Below are 18518 nucleotides of genomic sequence, written 5' to 3'. Positions count from 1 at the left end.
ATAGTTAATCTGTGTGATTAATATTTTTCAACTTCTGTATTTGTAGACTGTTGACTGGGTCTCCAAGCTGGATGCACAGCTTTATCCCATTCTCACCTCAGAATCATCTTCAGCAACAGTTATACGGGAAAACTTAGAGAAGAAACTTGAAGTTGTTATACCGGAAGTACGCAAAGCTCAAAATGAAATAGACGAACGAATTAAAAATGTTGAGTCCTTATCTGAGAAATGTAAGTTTGTTTGTCTTAAAGGCAGCTAAATTCTGTACTGGAGAGCTTTGCTTTCAAACATCTGATTTTTCTTATACTGTAGTGGCTGCAGAAGAAGGTCAAAATGAAGATGGCAAGGATGTTCTTCAGAAATTGACTGACTTACGAGGAAAACTTCAAAGTGTCCTCAGTGATTATCAAGTCTTAGTACAGCTGCTTCTCTCCTTCTTCAAAAATGTCTCTGAGGTTTGTGTACAAGTACTGGTTTAAAAATTCAATAGAAGATTTATCAACTATTCATCTATTCATTGATAATTTATTTTCTTTGTTCCTATTTGTACCTAGTTGGACAAAACAATTGGAAACTTCCAACCTGGAGATCAAGAGGCAGCTGATGGAAATGTAGAGACTCTCCTACGCGACCATGATGCTTCAAAACAAGCGGTATCAGAACTCTTCAAATTTACAGAAAGTGAAAGTCAGCAAATAATTGAAAAAATTAGACAGCAGGTAGCCACTTAATGCTTCTGAAATATTTCAGAATTCCTTAGTAAACTACTTTTGCATTATTTTCATTTTTTCCTTTCCTTTTTTTTTTTTTTAAAATCAAGGAACCAGCAGAAGCAGCAAAACTTGATGAGGAGTTTTTGAGAAAGCTATTAGCAGACAAACAAAAAGCTTGGGAAGAGTCAAGTGGGGCTCTAAGAACAAGATTGGAGAAAAATCAACAACAAGGTGCTTTTGATCGCGATCTTGCTCAAATTAATTATGCAATTGCTGACCTGGGTAGGCAACTAGAAGCCATCAGAGGCCAGTACGGAGAATCCCTCAGCTCTGCTAAGGCTACTTCAGCTGCATTTGACTATTTTGAAAAGACAATTGAGGTAAATTTTTACAATTTAAAATATGTCTTTGATGTTATGTACAGTTTCTCTAATAATTGGCTTCTACCATGACAGCTACTGGAGCAACGTATTCAAACTTTTGTCTCCACTACCAAACAAGTCCAATCATGTCAAGATAAGAAACCTAGTGATGCTGAAGCATCCCATGTAGAAAAAGAACTGAATGAACTCCAACAAAGATGGAGTGACTTCCGAAGCAAAGTTGCGGAGAGTAGGAAATTAATTGCTCTGAGCATCCAATACTTCCAACTTGTTGATGAGGTACATTATTTTGTAGCCATTTTCTTTGCTATCTATCTATCTATCTTTGCTATTTATCTTTTCTTTCTTTTTTTTGTTGTTTTCAAATTGAGCATTCCAAAACCATATTATAATTTCAGGCTGGAGAATGGTTTAAAGAGGGTAGCCGTCTTCTTGTGAGTATTGCTCGTCGTTCTGCTGCTGTAAGATTCCCAGAGTCAGCAAATGAGCTGTTAGCTGAAATGGAAACATTTCTAAAGCCAGGTGAAGCTAGGCAAGATGAACGGATTCAGAAAATACTTGAACTTGCTGAAACACTTTATGGTCAGTTTATTTTCAACCATCCAAGGTCATGGTTTCATTACACTTGATCTTTAATCTCATTTTTTCATCATTTTAGGTGAGGAAAAATCTCAACAGGTGAAAGTAGTACTTAAAGAAAATAAGGAAATGCTAGATTCATTCTCAACCATCAGCAAAGAGTTGAATAGCTTGGCCAAGTCTTTATCACAGGCTGAAAGGGTTGAACCAGTTACTTGTGAGGAAATAAAGGTAGTTCTGGTAATGTTTTTCTCTGTCTTTTCTAAAATTTTCATGTAAATTTATTGAATAAATGGGTAATTAATGCATTTGTGTAGGAACCAACTGAAAGCCAAAATATCTCATCAAGTTCAACAACTATTGGAAATCTGGTCATCACAGAACTTATATCAGAAACAGCTGGTACATTGGATGAAGTAAGTTTTACTTATGTATATCAATGTTATGGATCAGAATAGTAAAACTATTAACTTTCTATTATTTCTATCTTTCTATCTAAACATATGTCATGTAATTACTACCTACATATTTTTTTTACATAGATGGACACAAGCTCCCATAATGGTGAAGTTCAACCAAATATTGAAGAACCTCCCAAAGAGGAACCTGTTATTGAGTCTACAGTCTCATTAAATGCTGAGCAGACAGAGGGCAGAGTTGTTATTGAAGCCTTGTCGTCAGATGAGGCCACTGAAGATGTGCGTAAAGAAGTACTCATCTCTCCTCAATTTACTGAACCATTAAAAGATGCTTCTATTCAAGAGGGAGGAAAATTCACCTTTGAATGCAGGTAAAAGGATGATTTTCATAGAAGTTTGGCATTATTTCAAAAATGGACACATATTTATCAAAGTGCATTATGAACTTCCATTTACTTTTTTAGGGTGGTGGGCTCTCCTAATCCAGATATTGTGTGGGAAAAGGATGGCATTTCAATTAGTAATAATCCTGACTACATGACTACACAAGACGAAACTCTATGTACCTTAACTATAGAGGAAACATTTACTGAAGATTCAGCTCGCTTCACTTGTCGTGCTACCAATGTAGCTGGATCATCAGAAACAAGTGCCACGTTAAATGTTATTGGTAGGCAATCAACTCTTCTTTTTTGTAATGAATCCATACTCTTGATATATCCAACTGTGGATATTATACTTATGTATTTTGTTCCCGCTATAATGGCAGAGTCTGAACCTGAGGAACAACTTCATCCACCGGTGTTTTCAACCCCCCTGGCAGACCAAGTGGCAAAAGAAGGATCTGCCCATACTTTAGAGTGTATTGTGGAGGGGCTACCTTTGCCCACTGTTCAGTGGTACAAAGAAGAAAACTGTATTGATGACTCACCAGAGCTTGCCATCACATATAACAATGGTCAGGCAAAATTGAGACTTGAACAAGTTACCCTTTCAGATCAAGCTCAGTACACCTGCAAAGCTAACAATACCCTTGGCACGGCAAGCACTTCAGGACGTCTCTCTGTTGAAAGTAAGTATTAAATTGGATTCTCATGAATTTTTGTTTTTAATGGATAAATTTGTAACTTCCACAAGATTGAGTTGAGGTACTTATCATCAATATCTAGTGCGGCTTAAAGTTTATCTGTATTTTTGAACCCAGGCCTGAAGCATATTAATTTCTGCAACACAGAGAATGAATAAGCTAGCAACAACCACTTTAAATATGTACTTTTTCTTCAATTGCAGCGGTTCAATCAACAGAGGGTCCATCATTCACTTCTCCTCTCTCTAATGTTATGGCAAGAGCAGGTCAAAAGATCAAGCTTGAATGTTGCATATCTGGAACACCCCTTCCTTCACTTGTATGGACTCATGATGGCAAACCTTTGAAAGAATCCCGGGATGTAAAGGTTTGTTCATATTTTTAAAAATATTCACAAAAGTATTATTTATATACATATTTATATTTTTATTATGTAATATTATCAGTATTATCATCTAGTTTATTTTTAAAATGTCATATTATTGTTTACTAGTTTGCAACTCTCGTTTTCATTTTCTAGACATTCTTTGAATATGGGAAGGCAACTTTAGTCATACCTGAAGCTTTTCCTAAGGATGCTGGAACTTATGTTCTGACAGCAAGTAATGATTCTGCAGAAGTTACTTCTTCTTGCACTGTCACTGTTAAGGGGCGTCTTCCCACAGAGACATCGGATTCGGAGCTTGCAAGTGATATGGAACCCATAAAGCCATCTATTCAAATGTCTTTGAAAGATACAGAAGTCAAAGAAGGAGATAATATTAGACTTGACTGCATTATTGTTGGGCAACCAGAACCAGAGGTGAGAAAACAGAAAAGTGTTTTCAAAATTCTCCAACTTTTTTTCTTTGTCTGTAGTTTTACTCATTATGTTTATTTCTAGGTAATTTGGTACCACAATGACCGTCCGGTAAAAGAATCTGCAGATTTTCAACTTCTGTTCCATGGTGATCGCTGCTCACTAGTTCTAAGAGAAGCATTACCAGAGGATGCTGGTTTGTATCGTGTTGTTGCTATTAACTCCGCTGGAGAAGCCTCTAGTCAATGCCAGTTAGGTGTTCTTGGTAAGTAGAACTTATTTCTCCATTTAACCAATCTTACAGACATACCCACTTTTTTAATCTGAAATGTTTATTTTGCAGCTGCGGATGTAGAAGGAGCGAAGGAAATTCCAGCATCAGAGAGCAGATCAAAAGCAGTCTCAGAGGAGATTGTGGCTATTGCCCCTAAGTTTACACGCTTACTTGCAGATGTTTTGGCTGGTGATGGGGAGTGTGTAAAACTGGCATGTACTGTGGAGGGAACTCCGAAACCAACCATAAGATGGTGCCAAAACAACAAAGATATTTCTACCTCTGATCGCATCAAGGTGAATGTCAGCATTTTATATCATATGAAGTATCTTTATCTCCACGTTTCATTGAAAATAAGGAATTTTTTTCAGATGCTAGAGGAAGAAGATGGAACAATAATTCTAGTCATAGACTCAGTCACTGCTGATGATAGAGGTGTGTACACTGCTAGAGCAAGTAACAGCCTTGGTGAAGCCAAATGTTTCTCAAATCTAATAGTCAAGTCAGCCCTATCGGAAAGTAAGACATTAGAATTGGCAGACCGGCAAATTCCTCCTAGTTTCAAGGAACAATTTGCAGATTCTCTAGTTTTTCGAGGAGCACCAATCAAGTTTGAGTGCATTGTGGCTGGTAAACCAGCTCCAAAGGTAAATACATTGCAGTTTTAGCAATTGATTGCTTGATAGGTTTATGGAACAAAACATTCTCTATCAATCGTCTCATTAATATTTTTATCTTTATTCTCTTGTAGGTGCGCTGGCTTTTCAATGGTGAGCAGGTCTCTGGAAAGAATTTTCTTGTGTCAAAGAGTGGTGACAGAGATGTTTTGTCAATACAAGAAGCAGATATAAGTGGTTCTGTCTCTTGTACTGCTGAAAATGATGCCGGAAAATGCGTTCTTTCTGCCAATCTTACTGTGCAGGGTATGTATCAAATAGTCTGTTTTAGAAGACTTTATGTACCAATGGGTCTCACAAAATACTTGGCAAAAATTTGGCTGGGTTGTGTAGGGAGCAAAATGTGCTTGGCAGTAACATGTGTGGGAGTCAGCCGTCTAGTCAAATTGGGGTGACCCAGCCCAAACTGATTCCCACCACTTTGAGTGTAAAGCCGGACAGCGGCGGGGCGGGCAGCGGGCAGCGCCCTCCCCCGAACCCACTCACTTGGCACACTGCCACACCCAGAAACTCAGTTCTAAAAGAGAGTGTGTGTGGAGGGAGGGGGAGTTTGGTTTGGGTGATGGCTCGGCTGCTGCCCGGCTTTGCTCGCTAGCCGAGTGCTAGTGTCAGTAGAGGTCCCAGAGGTACACAATACTCAGCTCTACCATGTGGTTGGTTTTCTTGTCAATATTTTTGTGTGTGGAAATTTGTGTTGGGAGTCCCCTGTTTTTAGTTTAAAGTTCTCCTCGACGAATTTTGTTCAAAAATAACAATTTTACTATAGCTTTTTAGTTAGTTTTGACCTCAGCTTCATCCCGTCATTTTTCCTTTTTAGAGCCCGGTGTGATTGGACTAATGTCCGGACCAGATGGGGGTGGGGTTTCCTCCTCGGAGGAGACCTCACAGTCATTTACAATGAAGAGGGCTGTTTTCATGCAGTCCTCATCAACAACTACATCAACGTCAGGTACTGGCCCTGTTCAAACTCAAGCTCACAGCGTCAGTACCATGTCAGAACAAGTGTCAAAGAAAGTTGATGATGAACCAGCGATACAGGTATCTTAATTTTCCACAATTTTCTGCATTACATTCTTGCTGTAGTGTGATTAAGAATATTATAAGAGTAACTATTTATTTTCTTTCACAGATGCAGTCTGAACACAAACAGGAAGTCCATAGAATAAATGATGAATCATCTGTTAAAACAGAAAGCTCAGTTTCTGTGTCACAAGGAGGAGACGAGAGAAAGGAAACTATTAAGTCTACCAGTGGCACAAACTTAGCTCTCTCTGGTCAAGCACCGGCAGTAGGTGGTCTAGCAAAACCTACACGAAAGTCGACTGCACCTCGTTTTGTGACGCCACTGAATGGGAAAATTGTAGATCAAGGGGCTGATATTCTTCTAGAGGGAATTCTTGATGGTAAATTAAACCAATCGCTTTCTTGCTTTTACAAACCAAAATGCACTGAAACAAAGAAATATTTAATTATTTGCTTAGGCTTCCCTACTCCGACCATCACCTGGACCAAAAATGGAGTTGATTTGACCTCCATCCCAGAAGCAGCCTCCATCACCACTTCATGGGAATTGAACCGCGTTCGCTTGGAAATGAAAAACGTGTCTGTGAAGGACGCAGGCAGGTACACCTGCCGTGCAGACAACCCGGTGGGCTCAGCTTCCAGCACTGCAGATATCATCGTCAAAAGTGAGTCAGCCCGTCTATTTTCGGGAACACCATTGTTTCTTCGATGGGTAGTTGACCTGTAGAAGCAATTATGGGCCATAAATGAGACGCATCTCCTGTTAACTGGCGTCCCTTTAGCCCGACTCCCCCATCCAAAAATAACCCGTGTGTGCCCTGCAGAGACCGTGTTCCCACCTGTGATGGGGAAGAGGCTACAAGTGCAACAGGCGCGGGTTGGCGAGCGCGTCGCTATGGAGGTGGAGGTCACTGGCCTCCCCGAGCCCACAATCACGTGGAGCAAGGACGGGTTGCCTCTCAGCGCCTACCCGCACCTGGAAATCCGAACTCGAACCCAAGGAAACTGTTACACCCTTGTTATTGATAAAGGTAAAATAACTGTGAACAGTGACGCGTTTACATCAACATGTATACTTGGATAAAAGGAGCCTTAGGACATGCTCACTTTTAAATTTGAAATGATGATTTTGTGTTTTGCCTTACAGCCACTCTGGCTCATGCTGGTAACTATGCTGTGCGGGCCACCAATGCGGGTGGAGAGGCAAACTCCTCTGCGGATGTGGCAGTGTGGGAGGCTCTCCCTGATGAACTCATGGACCAACAGCAGCGCGACGTGATTTTCAGAGACCTTATGGACTTCCCTGCAGTGGTAAGTTACAATTTTAGTCAAATATTATTTATTTTACAAGAGGACTGGCCCGTATCAAGTTGAATAGAGAATTATATCAGAGAAAATTTTATTTTCTTCTGTTCTGTTCTGTCCTATATTTCCTGTCTTTTATGTTAACAATTTTTTATGTAGCCATGGTATCTATCTATCTTTCCAAAACTGTGGTAGCTGTGCAAATTAAAATAGATGTTTGTGTCTTGTTCTTACAACAGCAGAAGCACGAAAGTTTCCAGACCTCCAAACAAAGTTTTCTTCAGACTGGTGGTTCATCTTCATCATTAGTATCCAGAGAAGTGCCAGTGTCAATTATTTCTTCCCCTGCCAACTCTGTACCTGCTGCAGCTAGACCAGCTGAGTCTCTTAATATCTCTGAAACAACAAAAACTGAAAAGCATTTCTCTGTCAAAGTTGACCGCACTTCTTCTCCAATGCTTGTGAAGCCCGTCACTGAGACTCAAGCCAAAGTCACTACAAGCACCTTTTCTCTGGGCCCTGAGCACAAAGAGACAAATATTCCTGTAATGCCAGAAAAGTCCATTACTGTCGTTCACTCTAGGTCAGAGCTGGACTCTCTGAATCTCCTTCCAAAAACAAGTGATTTGACGTTTGAGAAACAGTCAGGAACTGGAGCTGGCGATGAAGACAGCACCATCGACAGTTCATCAATCCCCACGCAAACTGCCCTTCAGTTCTTTATGTCAAAAATCAAGGAGAGTGAAGACACAGGTGTAAGCAGGCCACTGGAACCCAAGGAGCCCGTGTCTGTTCCAACTCCTCAAAAGCTGACAGAAAAAATAAGCCTGTTTGAGCGCCGAGAACAAGAGGAGTTCTCTCAGCCTAAATCTCCAGAGCTCAAAGAACCAATCCCAGTCACTAAATTATCTGATAAGATCAGCCTGTTTGAAAAATATGAGGGGAAACCAGAAGCTAGAGAGGAAACAAAGAAATTCGAAGAGCAAATTTGGAAATCGTACAAGCAGGAGCCTGTGCCCGAACCTCAACCAGCGGCCAGTTTACCCGAATTCACAGAACCTTACATGCCTGGAAAGCAAGTCAAAACAGAAATCCAACACTCGCGGGTGGTGCAGCAAGAGACCAAGACCTGGTCCGGAACGATCCAAGTCCCTGGTAAAATTGTACCGAGCTCCTACACTCAGCCCATTACCTTCAAGGAGGAGTCCAAGACGGCGTCCTATCAGAAGAGCTTTGTCAGCCCGGACGCAGCCCCCGTGCCTTTCCCGGACGAGTTCGGACTGCGGCCGGAGCCCCCTCCGGAAATGTGCTACACGCCCAAGCCAGAGCGGGCCACCAAGGTGCGGGAGGACATGGCCGAGAGGGTGAAGAAGCTGCAAGACTCTCAGAAGTCTCTCGACCCCCTGCAAGTGCCGACCGGGGCCGTCAGGATATTCCCCGCACCTGCGCCGTCCTCTCAGCCAACAACCCCGCAGCCCCCGCGCGCCCAACCTGCTCGGCCTGAACCCGTGCAGCCGCAGGTGCAGGTGCAGCCGCAGGTGCAGCCGCAGGTGCAGCCGCAGCCGTCGGGCGCCCACACACCCTCCTTCTTGTGGCCGAGCGAGCGCGCGCCGGCCCCGGCCCGCGCCCCGGAGAGGCTGGAGGAAGCCAAGGAGGAGCCCGTGGTCCGGCAGCAAGTCACCATAGACGACACGCGGTTGAAAAAAAACGCGGAGACGGTAGGAGGCGGCGTCTGGACAACTCCAACTGCTGCTGCAGCTGAAGTGCCGCCCCTACCGGTCACCAACAACACGTCCATGTCCAGTTTCACATCAATGAGCTCCTCGTCGTTCCAGCAGACGAGGAGCTACGAGAAGAGCGGCAGCTCCGTGGAGCAGCACCTGGGGCCGATCCTGCGGCCCGCCGCGGCCGACGTGCCCTTGAGAGCCACCTCCCCCCGCCCGGCTGCCGAAGCCATCAGTATGGAAAGACTGTGGACGAGTCATCGAACTTCCGAGTCGGAGAAGACGGCCTTCGCGCCCGTGTCGCCAGCAGTGCCCGCCCCGAAGCCCGCCCCGCGGCCGGTGTCGGACGGCTACACGATGAGCAGCAGGGACTTCTCCTCGGAAGCGAGCATGTACTCGGAGCAGACGCGTGGCCCCTCTCCCAGACCTTCTCACGAAGGTCTTGCCATGGAGAAACTGTGGGCGCCACACAAGCCGGCGGACGTGGCCCCTCCTTTCGCTCAGGACCGCCCCGTGTCCCCGCGGCCCTCGGTCAAGCGCAGCTGGCCGCCGCCCAAGCCCTCCGAGGTGGAGAAGATCTCCATCCCCTGGGCGCCACAGAACGAGCCGGAGAAGGTGTGGAGCCCCGAAGCCGACCTGAGGATGGAGAGGTTCGAGTTCGAGAGGAAGGAAACCAAGCAACAAGCCGAGGTGGTCGAGGGCTTCAGGCCCGTGGCTGCCCCCAAACCGCTGCCCGACCTGCCGCAGCCGCAAGCCTTTGTGCCTGTGGCCGCCCCCAAACCGTTGTCTGATCTGCCGCAACCCCAGACCTTCGTGCCTGTGCAGCTTCCGCATTCGACTGTGCACGATGTCGTCTCGGAGACCAGGTCCGAGCAATTCGAGTCTTCGTGGAGTAAGACCGCCTCCTCCACCGAGCAGCAGTCTTCCATCGTGGAAGAAAAGCACATAAAACCTTCAGAGGCAAAGAAGATCTGGCCGCCAAACAAACCCGAGTACGACCTGCAAGCCCCATTCATGGTGAAGAAGATACAAAAGCGCGAGTCTCGGCAAGTGAAGGTGCAAGCGCCCGCGCCGGAGCCGCCCCTCTACCTGGAGCCCGGGCCGCCGCCCGAGATGGGCTTTGCGGCGCCGCCTTCGGAGCGCAGGAGGTCCATGGTCGAGTCCATCGAGGAGGACTTGGAGAAGAGCTTGGAGAAGGAGCTCACCAAAGTGGTGCCCGGAGGGGTTCGTGTCATCCCGCTGCCGCATTCCAAGAGCCACACTGCCGAAGAGTCTCACTCGTGGAAACAGGAAAAGTCCAGCTTTCTGGAGAAGAAAACGACCACGAGCTTGTCAAGGAAGGAGGAATCGTTTCAGTCGTCCTCGTCCGTATCCGCCCCGCTGGAGCCGGAGCGGCCGAGGGTGCAGTCTGGCCCTCCCCCGCCAATGCCCGCCAAGTTCGTCAAGAGCGACTTCGGGGGCAGTGACTACGAGAGCGACCTGGAGACGAGCAGGATCTCGGCCAAGTGGCGGCCGGCCGGCAGCGACAACGAGGAGCCCGCCTACCGCCGAGTACGCCCCCCGTCCGCCCCCGCACTCTTTGCATACCAGCCCGCCCCTACGCCTGCTCTTCAGCTTGAGCTCCAGCCTGCGCCCGCCCCGCCCAGCCTGGAGTCCCGGCGCACATCCTCCCGCATCTCGTCGAGCATCGCCTCGACCCAGTCCCGGTTCGCGCAGCGCTCCTCGGCGCCAGCCTACGTCGCGCCCGCCGCCACGGCCCCGGCCGCCGCCGCCGCCACGGCCCCCCTCGACCTCAAGCCAGGCTCCCCTCCCGAGTTTGTGCAGCCCTTGCCGGAGAAGCCGGCCCTCAAGACCCCCGACTCCCCGAAAAGTAAACACAAGACGGTGCGGGTGGTGGTGCCCGGCGGGCCCGTCGCGCCCGGGCCGGCCGAGAGCGGCTACATGGCCGACACGGACGAGCCGCACAGCCTGCGCAGGCCCAGGTTAAGGTCGCCGCCGCAGCTCGCGGACCAGAAGTACGAGTCCCGCAGTGTGTTGGAGTCCTCCTCTCGCATGTCCAGCATGGTGACCAGGACCGAGCAGAGCATGTCCTCCATGTCTTCCTCCTCGTGTCAGACGGTGCCCAAGGCGGCCCCGGCCCCGGTCCTCCCCACAAGCGTTGCCCGTTCCTTCAATAAGACCAGTCAGCGTCATGAGCGGAAATCCACCAATGTGTCTGCATTCAAGGTGTGCACAAAGCTACGCTTTGGACCGCAGTAGGTTGTGCTTTAACAACATTGGCCCCTTTTGATGGGTGTGCTTAAAAAAAACCAAAAAACAGTAGTTTGTAGCGTGTCGTTTGATGTTTTCCCTCCCACTGACTAATTTGCTCTGTTTGGTGTGTATTGACATTTCATTTTTAGATGTGTTCACTACGTTTTTGTCCTGTATTTGGTTCAGACAGGATGACAGAGACACATTTTTCATGAGATTTTTGAGTCACGTAGGGATCATCCAGAAAGTACGTCCATCATTCGCCGTTGCGAACCTGCCAAAGTCAGCGAATGCAAGCTCTCATAGCGCCTGGTAGGTAGGCAATATCGTGCATGCAGTGCGTGCGTGCACTGCGGGTTGGCCTACCCTAAGCCTCGCAGGCGCCGAGCTCCCGTAATTTGCCGAATGAATGTCAGAAAAGCGGACGTACTTTCTGGGCCATCCCTAATGTGGCTAACAAGAAGTGTCGCTGTGTCCTGGCACTTACCTTCCCACATTGGCAGAATTAATCAACGCTTTCACCCTTGATATTTTTGTGTTATCTTTTCCTCATCGCCTGGTGCAGACTAATGCAACTCCCAGAGTTGGCGTTGCGACAGCCAATTTTTTTTTTGTACATAATCTCTTTTTTGTGATAATCAGTCCAATTTTCAGGATTTTTCTTTGATTCGTTCACACTCTCCTCCCGATTGCGGACGTCTGCGTGCATTAATCCCGCCCCCCTTTGGCCGCCGCTCCCCACTGACGCCCTGCTCCGCTTGTCCCGCAGGAGGTGGTCCCGCCGCCCTTCTGTGCCGCTGCCCAGCCGGCGCCCCAGTGGCAGCAGCTTCCTGTGGAACCCGCCGCCCCCGCGGCCCCTGTCGCCGCCCCTGCGCCCGCCGCCGCCGCGCCCGGTGCTGCTCGGGCTGGGCCTAAGCGCGCCGCGGGACCTCTACCGCGCAGCCCCTCCAAGTTCATCAAGGGCGAGTTTAGGGAGAGCGACTACGAGAGCGACTACGACAACCGCATTCCTGCGGTATGGCGACCTGCCGACGACGCGGACGGTGCCGGCGCCGCCCTCGCCTCCGCGCCCGCCGCGTACCGACCCGTTCGCCCCGTGCTCACGCCCACGGCCTGCGCCGGGGGCCGACCTGTCGGCCGAACTCCCACTCCACCGACTGAGTTTGACCACCCTCCGCACTTTGGCGGACCTCCGCGACCCAAGTTCGAGCCCATTGAGAAGCAGCCCGTGGCAGCCGTGAAGCAGCCCAGCCGGCCGAAGCAGCCCTCCCAGCCCGTGCACGTCCCCGTCTTCAAACCCAAACCCATCCAGGCGCGGCCGCCGGAGAGGGTCGAGACGCTGGTCGCGGCCCCGGTGCCCGCCGTGCGCCGCGGCCCGCCCCCTCAGGTCCTGTACGCGCCCCCCGGCAACGCCATCCCCCCTAACACGATGCACGAGACGTCCCAGTCCATGAGTTTTGCCGAAGCCACCGAGACGAGTCGACGTGTCGTCAGCATGCAGCAGACGACACGAGTCATCAAGTTCAACGAGAAACAGCAGCAGCAGCAGCAGCAGCAGCAGCGGCAGCAGCAGCTGAGTAGGACGGAGACGGCCACAGAGCCCTTCCCCTTCCACGCCGAGCCCGATCACGCCCACGTCAGGCGCACGACGGGCACCACACCGCCGCCCCCCAAGCCCACCAGGTTCGTGCCCGGTGAGTTCCGGGAGAGCGACTACGAGAGCGAGCTGGAGGCGGTGCGGTTCCGGGCCAAGTGGGCGCCCAACGACAGCGACACGGACGAGCCGCACTACCGCAAGGTGCGGCCGCCGCCGCCCGCGCTGCACCCGCCGCGCTGCTCCAGCGTGCCCGCCGAGACACCCGACTTCTCGCTGCCCGCCTACGTGCCCGCGCCCGCGCCCCAGCAGCCCGTGCAGCCCCAGCCCATGTACGCGGCCACGGCTGCACAGACCGGCCACTCGGTCGAGTACCAGGCCGAGCAGAAGCGGCTGCAGCGGGTGGACGAGATGCGGCGGCGGTTCGAAGAGAGGAGGTCCACGACCAGCTCCGAGGTGAGTGTGGGGTTTGGTGACTCCGTGCACGCCCGGGCGCCAGAGCCGTGGCACCACGATGACCCTATCCTCTCTGTCTTACAGATTCAGACGTCGCAGAACACCAAGAGCCTCCGCCGTCTGTCTGCGCCCATCGGGTACGAGGTCGACCTGGTTCCTGGACCTCCCCCTGTCATAGCTTATGCGGGACCCAAAGTTCCTCCCCAGGCGGAATGTGAGTAGATTTCGTTAGGTTGGCTTCTGGGTCGGTTTGCTCAAGTAAACATTTGCGTTTTGTTATGTTCTTCAGACATAGCCTCAAGGCACATGAATGAAATGACTCAGACCTTCAAATCAAAAGCTCAAAGGTTTGTCAATGACATCATGACAGATTCAACAACTAAAACAGTTGCTTGCAAACCGGAAAAACCAATATTAAAGAAAACAAGCTCAACGGCGGACACCAAAGCACTCGCTCAGAATGGAGATGAATCACAGGCCTACAGGGAAGAATCAAGAGTTGCTGAGTATGGTAAGATGCCCTTATCCCTCTTTACATTTGCTCTGAAATTTGAAGCCTTAAGATTCACTAGATTGAGGACCAGGTAAATGGATATCGCTCACTTCCCTGCATCATTTTCCCCCTTGAATCTGGTTCTCTGCACTGTTTTTCCCCTTGCTTGGGAATGTGGGTGTGTTGGGCTGGTTTTGGTGTTGGTGTTGGTTTGGTAATCTGCAATGCATATTGCTCCCTCACACAGGAACAAAGCACATCGACCCTGATACTGGTCTCATCTATTTCAAGTATGACTTTGGGTATGAGTTTGGCATAATTCTGCCGGGAGAAGGGAAAGCTACGAACGGAAAAAGTTCAACAACTGTAAAGAGAGCCAGAATTGAACGCTCTCTCTCTAAGGATGAAGGTGGCGTGGATTTCCCTGTGCTGCATGAGAAGAGTGGAAATCCAGTCAAGGGTTTTAGTAAAACCACTGAGGACATCAAGACTGTACCCCAGTTCCGCCCCAAGAAATTCACTCATTTCAAAAGTGTCAAATGGGAACCTACCTCGGAAAGCGAAATGTCTGAAGCTGAAACCGATGCCAATCGGTGGAAACGATACAGTTTGCCTCAGCCGCTATCAGCTATAGATATTCCTGGGGGAGATATGAACACCCCAAGTCCAGTTTCTTTGTCTCCTAGCGTTCCAAGTCTCTCTCCTCATACTTCTGGCGCTACTCCTGGGCTTGATTCTTCAGGTAGAGGTATTAGCTTTGTTGTTAGTCAAATTTCATGTGTTCCCTGGTAGCTAGATGTTGCCTTAAGTAGATAAGTTAGCTTGTTACCCTTTGCTTGCCCGGTAAAAAAAAATTGGAGGACTGACCCACTCCTTTAAAAAAGTAGACTGCATTCTGCTACCCCCATAAATCTATTTTCTTTGCTACAATACAAGTTTCTTAAGTAGTACTATTGGAAAAGCAATGAAATCCTTTCTAACTAAAAATATATTTGCTTTTGTCTTGCTTACTAACACTTCTTTGAATATGATTGCACCTCAAACCATACCGATTTACTGTAAACTAATGCAAGTTCTCATTCAATTTTTTATTTTCCAGCTTCGTTAGGGAGCTCTCCCTGGACAGCAGTAGGAGGAAAGGGATACAAACCGGGCCAGGTTGTCAATACTACTGGGCTGCCAATAAATTCTGGAACAGAAACCCAACAGCAAAAATCCCCAGTTTTCATTACGGTAAGTGAAGGTTTCAAGATTGCAGTGCAGTTATGCTCTGATCGTTCCCCGAGGCGATACGAGGAGAGGAAACGTAGGGTGCCTTAGCCTTGCAGCTGGGTGCCCCACATGCAAAAGATTTCCGTCATAGTTCTGTGCACATAGTTTTGATTGCTTGGGCTTCCTACGGCTTCGCTGATGATAGCGCCTGCAACGCGCTGGGTAGGCCAACCCGCCAAACAGCGTTGTGGAGCCGGCGGCCCGCCCTGAGCGCCCCAATGCTGGGGCTTGGTCAAAAACTTTTATTTCCTTCGCGTCCCCGCAGGGAACGCTCTTTTTGGAGGGGCCGAAGTTGAAGTCAATATTTATACATATTTACCTAAATTTTATTTTTCCTTCGACAGCCATTAAGAGACATCGCTGTTGTCAATGGTCAAACTGCTCGATTTGAGTGCATCGTGCAAGCGGAACCTCTGCCAAATATCCTGTGGTCAAAAGATGGGAGAATCCTCGAGAATTCACCTAACACCCAGGTTCAATTCCGAAATGGTGTTTGTCGTCTTGCTGTTACCAACGCCACTGCTGGTATGTCCTTGCTGAATAAGCTTGATTTAATTCTATATTTTACTGTCTATATTTTAATTTTAATTTTTCATGTAGTTGACGCAGGAACCTACATTTGCACAGCTACTAACAGAGCCGGTACATCTGCAACAACTGCAACACTCTTAGTTCCAGGTGAGAGGAAAACTTCTCTCAATAGTAGGTCTTGAAATTGTCATGTTATCATGCAGTGCACATGGGGAATGTCCTTCTTTAATTTCTATTCCAAGCACTTAATACAGTTAAGGCTGCTGTCACAATTTAGTTTTCTGTAAAGAAATACAGAATTTATGTTGACTTGCTATGAAATTCCATTTTATTCTGCAAGTCTATGGTGTGGGAGTCTCTATTTTCTGTTCATGTTTCACTAATGTGCTGTTCTAGTCATGTATCAGAAACGCTTATGGTTTGTTGTTACTACTTTCTGTACAAAATTATTGGGTTATTTTATGTTTCCATATTTTAACTTTTGTAGTATTTTACCCCTGAAGTACGTATTGTTAGCATTAACTTCTACGTTGAAGTTATATTGTTTACTTTATGGCAGTAATGCCTGTTTTGTTTATTTTCACTGGTTGAACCGTTCTTTTCTGTTTAAAAGGTGCACTGTTAAGTGCATCATCAATTGAGACAGTGTTTATGTCCAAAGTTGTGTGATGCGCTGGTGCATTCATTTATCTGGTTTATATGCAGTTATCATACTGGTTGTGAAAAAACTGCCAGTTTTTGGGTGACATTATTTACTTTGCATGACATCTTTCTTTTGACCTATGTATTTGTATACTCTCTGTATGGAAGCATGTGGTATTCTTTGGGAATATCTATCTATTCTTACCTTGGTTAAGGTATATCTTTTGTAGTTTCTTTGCTTTCTTTTCAAAGCTCTGGATTAGATTCACTTCCTGCCCTTTCATCATTAGATATTTTTCTGACTTTGTTATGAAAGAAATTTTACTCATTTCTGTGTCACCAACTTTGTCAAAGAATAAAGTTATATCTGATGATGAGAGGGCTCTCTTATTGGTGTTCTTCTTGTTACTTTTCTATAATGCTGGCTGTTTGTTGTACTGATGGAATATCGGGTATGCTTTTTATTAAACGGTGATTTTGAAGCAGCTTGGTGGTGGTAAATTTCTTTCCCACACTTTCTTTGCAACTTCCTGTCCTACCAAACATACAAGTTGTTCTAATCCGGTTTGTGTAAATTTACGGCAGAAACCAATGGAAGCAACTTTGGTTTGGCATTGAATCTATTTCCTATTCCTGAACCTCTCGCACTCTACAGAATCATCTATTCACCTTCTTCCAATCACGAGTTACTTTCAATTTTCTGAAATAATGGAGTCATTGTTGAGAAAACTGTCATGTAGTCTGCATGAAGCATGATGATGACGACGACGCGCTCTTACTAACACCTGGGCACATAGTTTCGTTCTTGGTAGACGCCACACTCTACTCTGTCGGAACATGTTTGGGCTTCATATCAGTTCCCATTTTATTGTCGGGCCTAGAGGGTGGAAAATTGGGAGAGACGTCAAGAGGGACGAAGAGTGGTGTGGGAGAGGAGAGGTGGTGGGAGTTCTATGCACCCTACACTATGGAGCGTTTACTTCTCACTGCGAGGGGCCTAACACAGAAACAGCCCCCCCCCCCCTTACTCCCGGAAATCCCCCAATCCATCGTTCTTTACGGACGTCCCCTCACAAATAGGCGGGGGCCACACCCCCTATTCCCCTCACCCTCACGACCCCCGCGGCTCGAGGTGCGGCGAGGCGCCGAAGCTATTTGTGATCTTCTTGGGTGGTAGCCAGGGCGCTAGCGCCCGCGGGCCTACATACCCCTTCCTTCCTTCACCTCCCCGCCCTTCCTCGCCGTCGCCACCCACTCTCCCCTTGCGCCTCGCGCACCCTGCGCCGCCCCCTCCCTCCCCCGCCGCCCTGGCCGTGACGAAGCGCCCAAGAATGCGGTGACCAATGGGACTCTACTCCACCTCCGCGGCGGCCGGCGCCCGCGGCGCCCGCGGCTCGTCGCTGGGCGGCGGAGAGTGTTGTTTTTTAGCCGTTGTTGTCATCGTCGCCGCTACCCCTCCTCCACCTCCTCCCTCTTTGAAAGCCCCCCTCGCCCCTCTCCCCTCAGCCGTTTCCGCAGGGGGCGTCTACAAATCACGACGTCGGGGCGACGAGGAAACAAATGTGGCGGAGCGCTGCTGACGCCCGCCACCGCCCTGCCGCTGTGCGCCCGTCAATGTGGCTCAATGAAAAGGGCTCGACGAAAGTGGGCCACGAAGGCGACGACGTTATTTGCCCCCTCCCACCACCACTGCCCCCCCTCCTCCCTCCCCGCCCGCGTCTGTAGGTGCCAGAGTAAATACCAAAAATAACTGGATGCCCGTTCCCCCCCGCTCTCCTACATTTCTTATTCCCTCGGTGAGTTCAAATAATAGTTATTTTCCGGACGAGTCACCGCTCCGCCTCCCCCCTGCCGCAGCCCCAGCCGCCGCCTGCCGCCCTTGACGAGGCGCCGCGGTTGGTCGCGGCCACACGCACGCGCTCGCGGGGGCTCTCCCTGTCCTGTCTGTCTACAATGTCGCGGGCCTGGGCCGGCCTGGCAGCAGGACGACCTTCCGTCAGCAAACTTGCGTGACCTCAACAATGGGCGGCCCTCCCGTCGTCGTCGCCAACCCCGCCACGCCGGCCACGCCGAGCGAGGAGGTGGCGAGACCGCGAGGACCAACGGGACCAACACGACGACGACTGCATTCCCCTCGAAGTGGGTTGCTCCCCTTCCGCCCACCGCGAGCTCGTAAAAAGTCAAACTGCAAATTGAGTTTGACGCGCGGGGCCTTGCGCGCACCTGCCCTACCTCTGCCGGGCAGTGTCGGCGTGGTGGCGGGTGGGGCGCCGCGGCCAAGGGGCGGCGGGGGC

The 18518-nt window shown here is 49.0% G+C and overlaps 1 protein-coding gene across 9 annotated transcripts in view; it reads left to right on the top strand.

Annotated features, from left to right (window-relative positions):
• The window catches only part of LOC127749573 (muscle M-line assembly protein unc-89), a 62981-nt gene extending 46272 nt beyond the window's left edge, over nucleotides 1–16709 (top strand). For 4 of the 9 annotated variants that reach the window (XM_052268291.1, XM_052268294.1, XM_052268296.1 and 1 more), the window contains 30 exons: nucleotides 47–230; nucleotides 313–455; nucleotides 555–719; nucleotides 821–1093; nucleotides 1169–1375; nucleotides 1495–1678; nucleotides 1755–1915; nucleotides 1993–2091; nucleotides 2218–2465; nucleotides 2559–2764; nucleotides 2864–3166; nucleotides 3385–3548; nucleotides 3702–3983; nucleotides 4065–4245; nucleotides 4324–4550; nucleotides 4626–4901; nucleotides 5006–5177; nucleotides 5749–5969; nucleotides 6061–6334; nucleotides 6413–6619; nucleotides 6779–6985; nucleotides 7102–7265; nucleotides 7499–11209; nucleotides 12006–13286; nucleotides 13371–13500; nucleotides 13576–13797; nucleotides 14027–14527; nucleotides 14879–15012; nucleotides 15396–15576; nucleotides 15652–16709. In XM_052268291.1, the coding sequence (XP_052124251.1) occupies nucleotides 47–230; nucleotides 313–455; nucleotides 555–719; nucleotides 821–1093; nucleotides 1169–1375; nucleotides 1495–1678; nucleotides 1755–1915; nucleotides 1993–2091; nucleotides 2218–2465; nucleotides 2559–2764; nucleotides 2864–3166; nucleotides 3385–3548; nucleotides 3702–3983; nucleotides 4065–4245; nucleotides 4324–4550; nucleotides 4626–4901; nucleotides 5006–5177; nucleotides 5749–5969; nucleotides 6061–6334; nucleotides 6413–6619; nucleotides 6779–6985; nucleotides 7102–7265; nucleotides 7499–11209; nucleotides 12006–13286; nucleotides 13371–13500; nucleotides 13576–13797; nucleotides 14027–14527; nucleotides 14879–15012; nucleotides 15396–15576; nucleotides 15652–15764 (10821 nt within the window). In that variant the 3' untranslated portion in view covers nucleotides 15765–16709. Of the gene's footprint in view, nucleotides 1–46; nucleotides 231–312; nucleotides 456–554; nucleotides 720–820; nucleotides 1094–1168; nucleotides 1376–1494; nucleotides 1679–1754; nucleotides 1916–1992; nucleotides 2092–2217; nucleotides 2466–2558; nucleotides 2765–2863; nucleotides 3167–3384; nucleotides 3549–3701; nucleotides 3984–4064; nucleotides 4246–4323; nucleotides 4551–4625; nucleotides 4902–5005; nucleotides 5178–5748; nucleotides 5970–6060; nucleotides 6335–6412; nucleotides 6620–6778; nucleotides 6986–7101; nucleotides 7266–7498; nucleotides 11210–12005; nucleotides 13287–13370; nucleotides 13501–13575; nucleotides 13798–14026; nucleotides 14528–14878; nucleotides 15013–15395; nucleotides 15577–15651 lie in introns of those variants that run through there. The other 5 variants (XM_052268293.1, XM_052268292.1, XM_052268295.1 and 2 more) reach the window with 5 other exon arrangements.
• Nucleotides 16710–18518: the final 1809 nt, after the last annotated feature.

Source organism: Frankliniella occidentalis, unplaced genomic scaffold (genome assembly GCF_000697945.3).
Source record: "Frankliniella occidentalis isolate FOCC.00 unplaced genomic scaffold, Focc_3.1 Scaffold66, whole genome shotgun sequence".
Taxonomy (NCBI): domain Eukaryota; kingdom Metazoa; phylum Arthropoda; class Insecta; order Thysanoptera; family Thripidae; genus Frankliniella; species Frankliniella occidentalis.
This window is presented reverse-complemented; position numbering and strand designations above follow the sequence as displayed.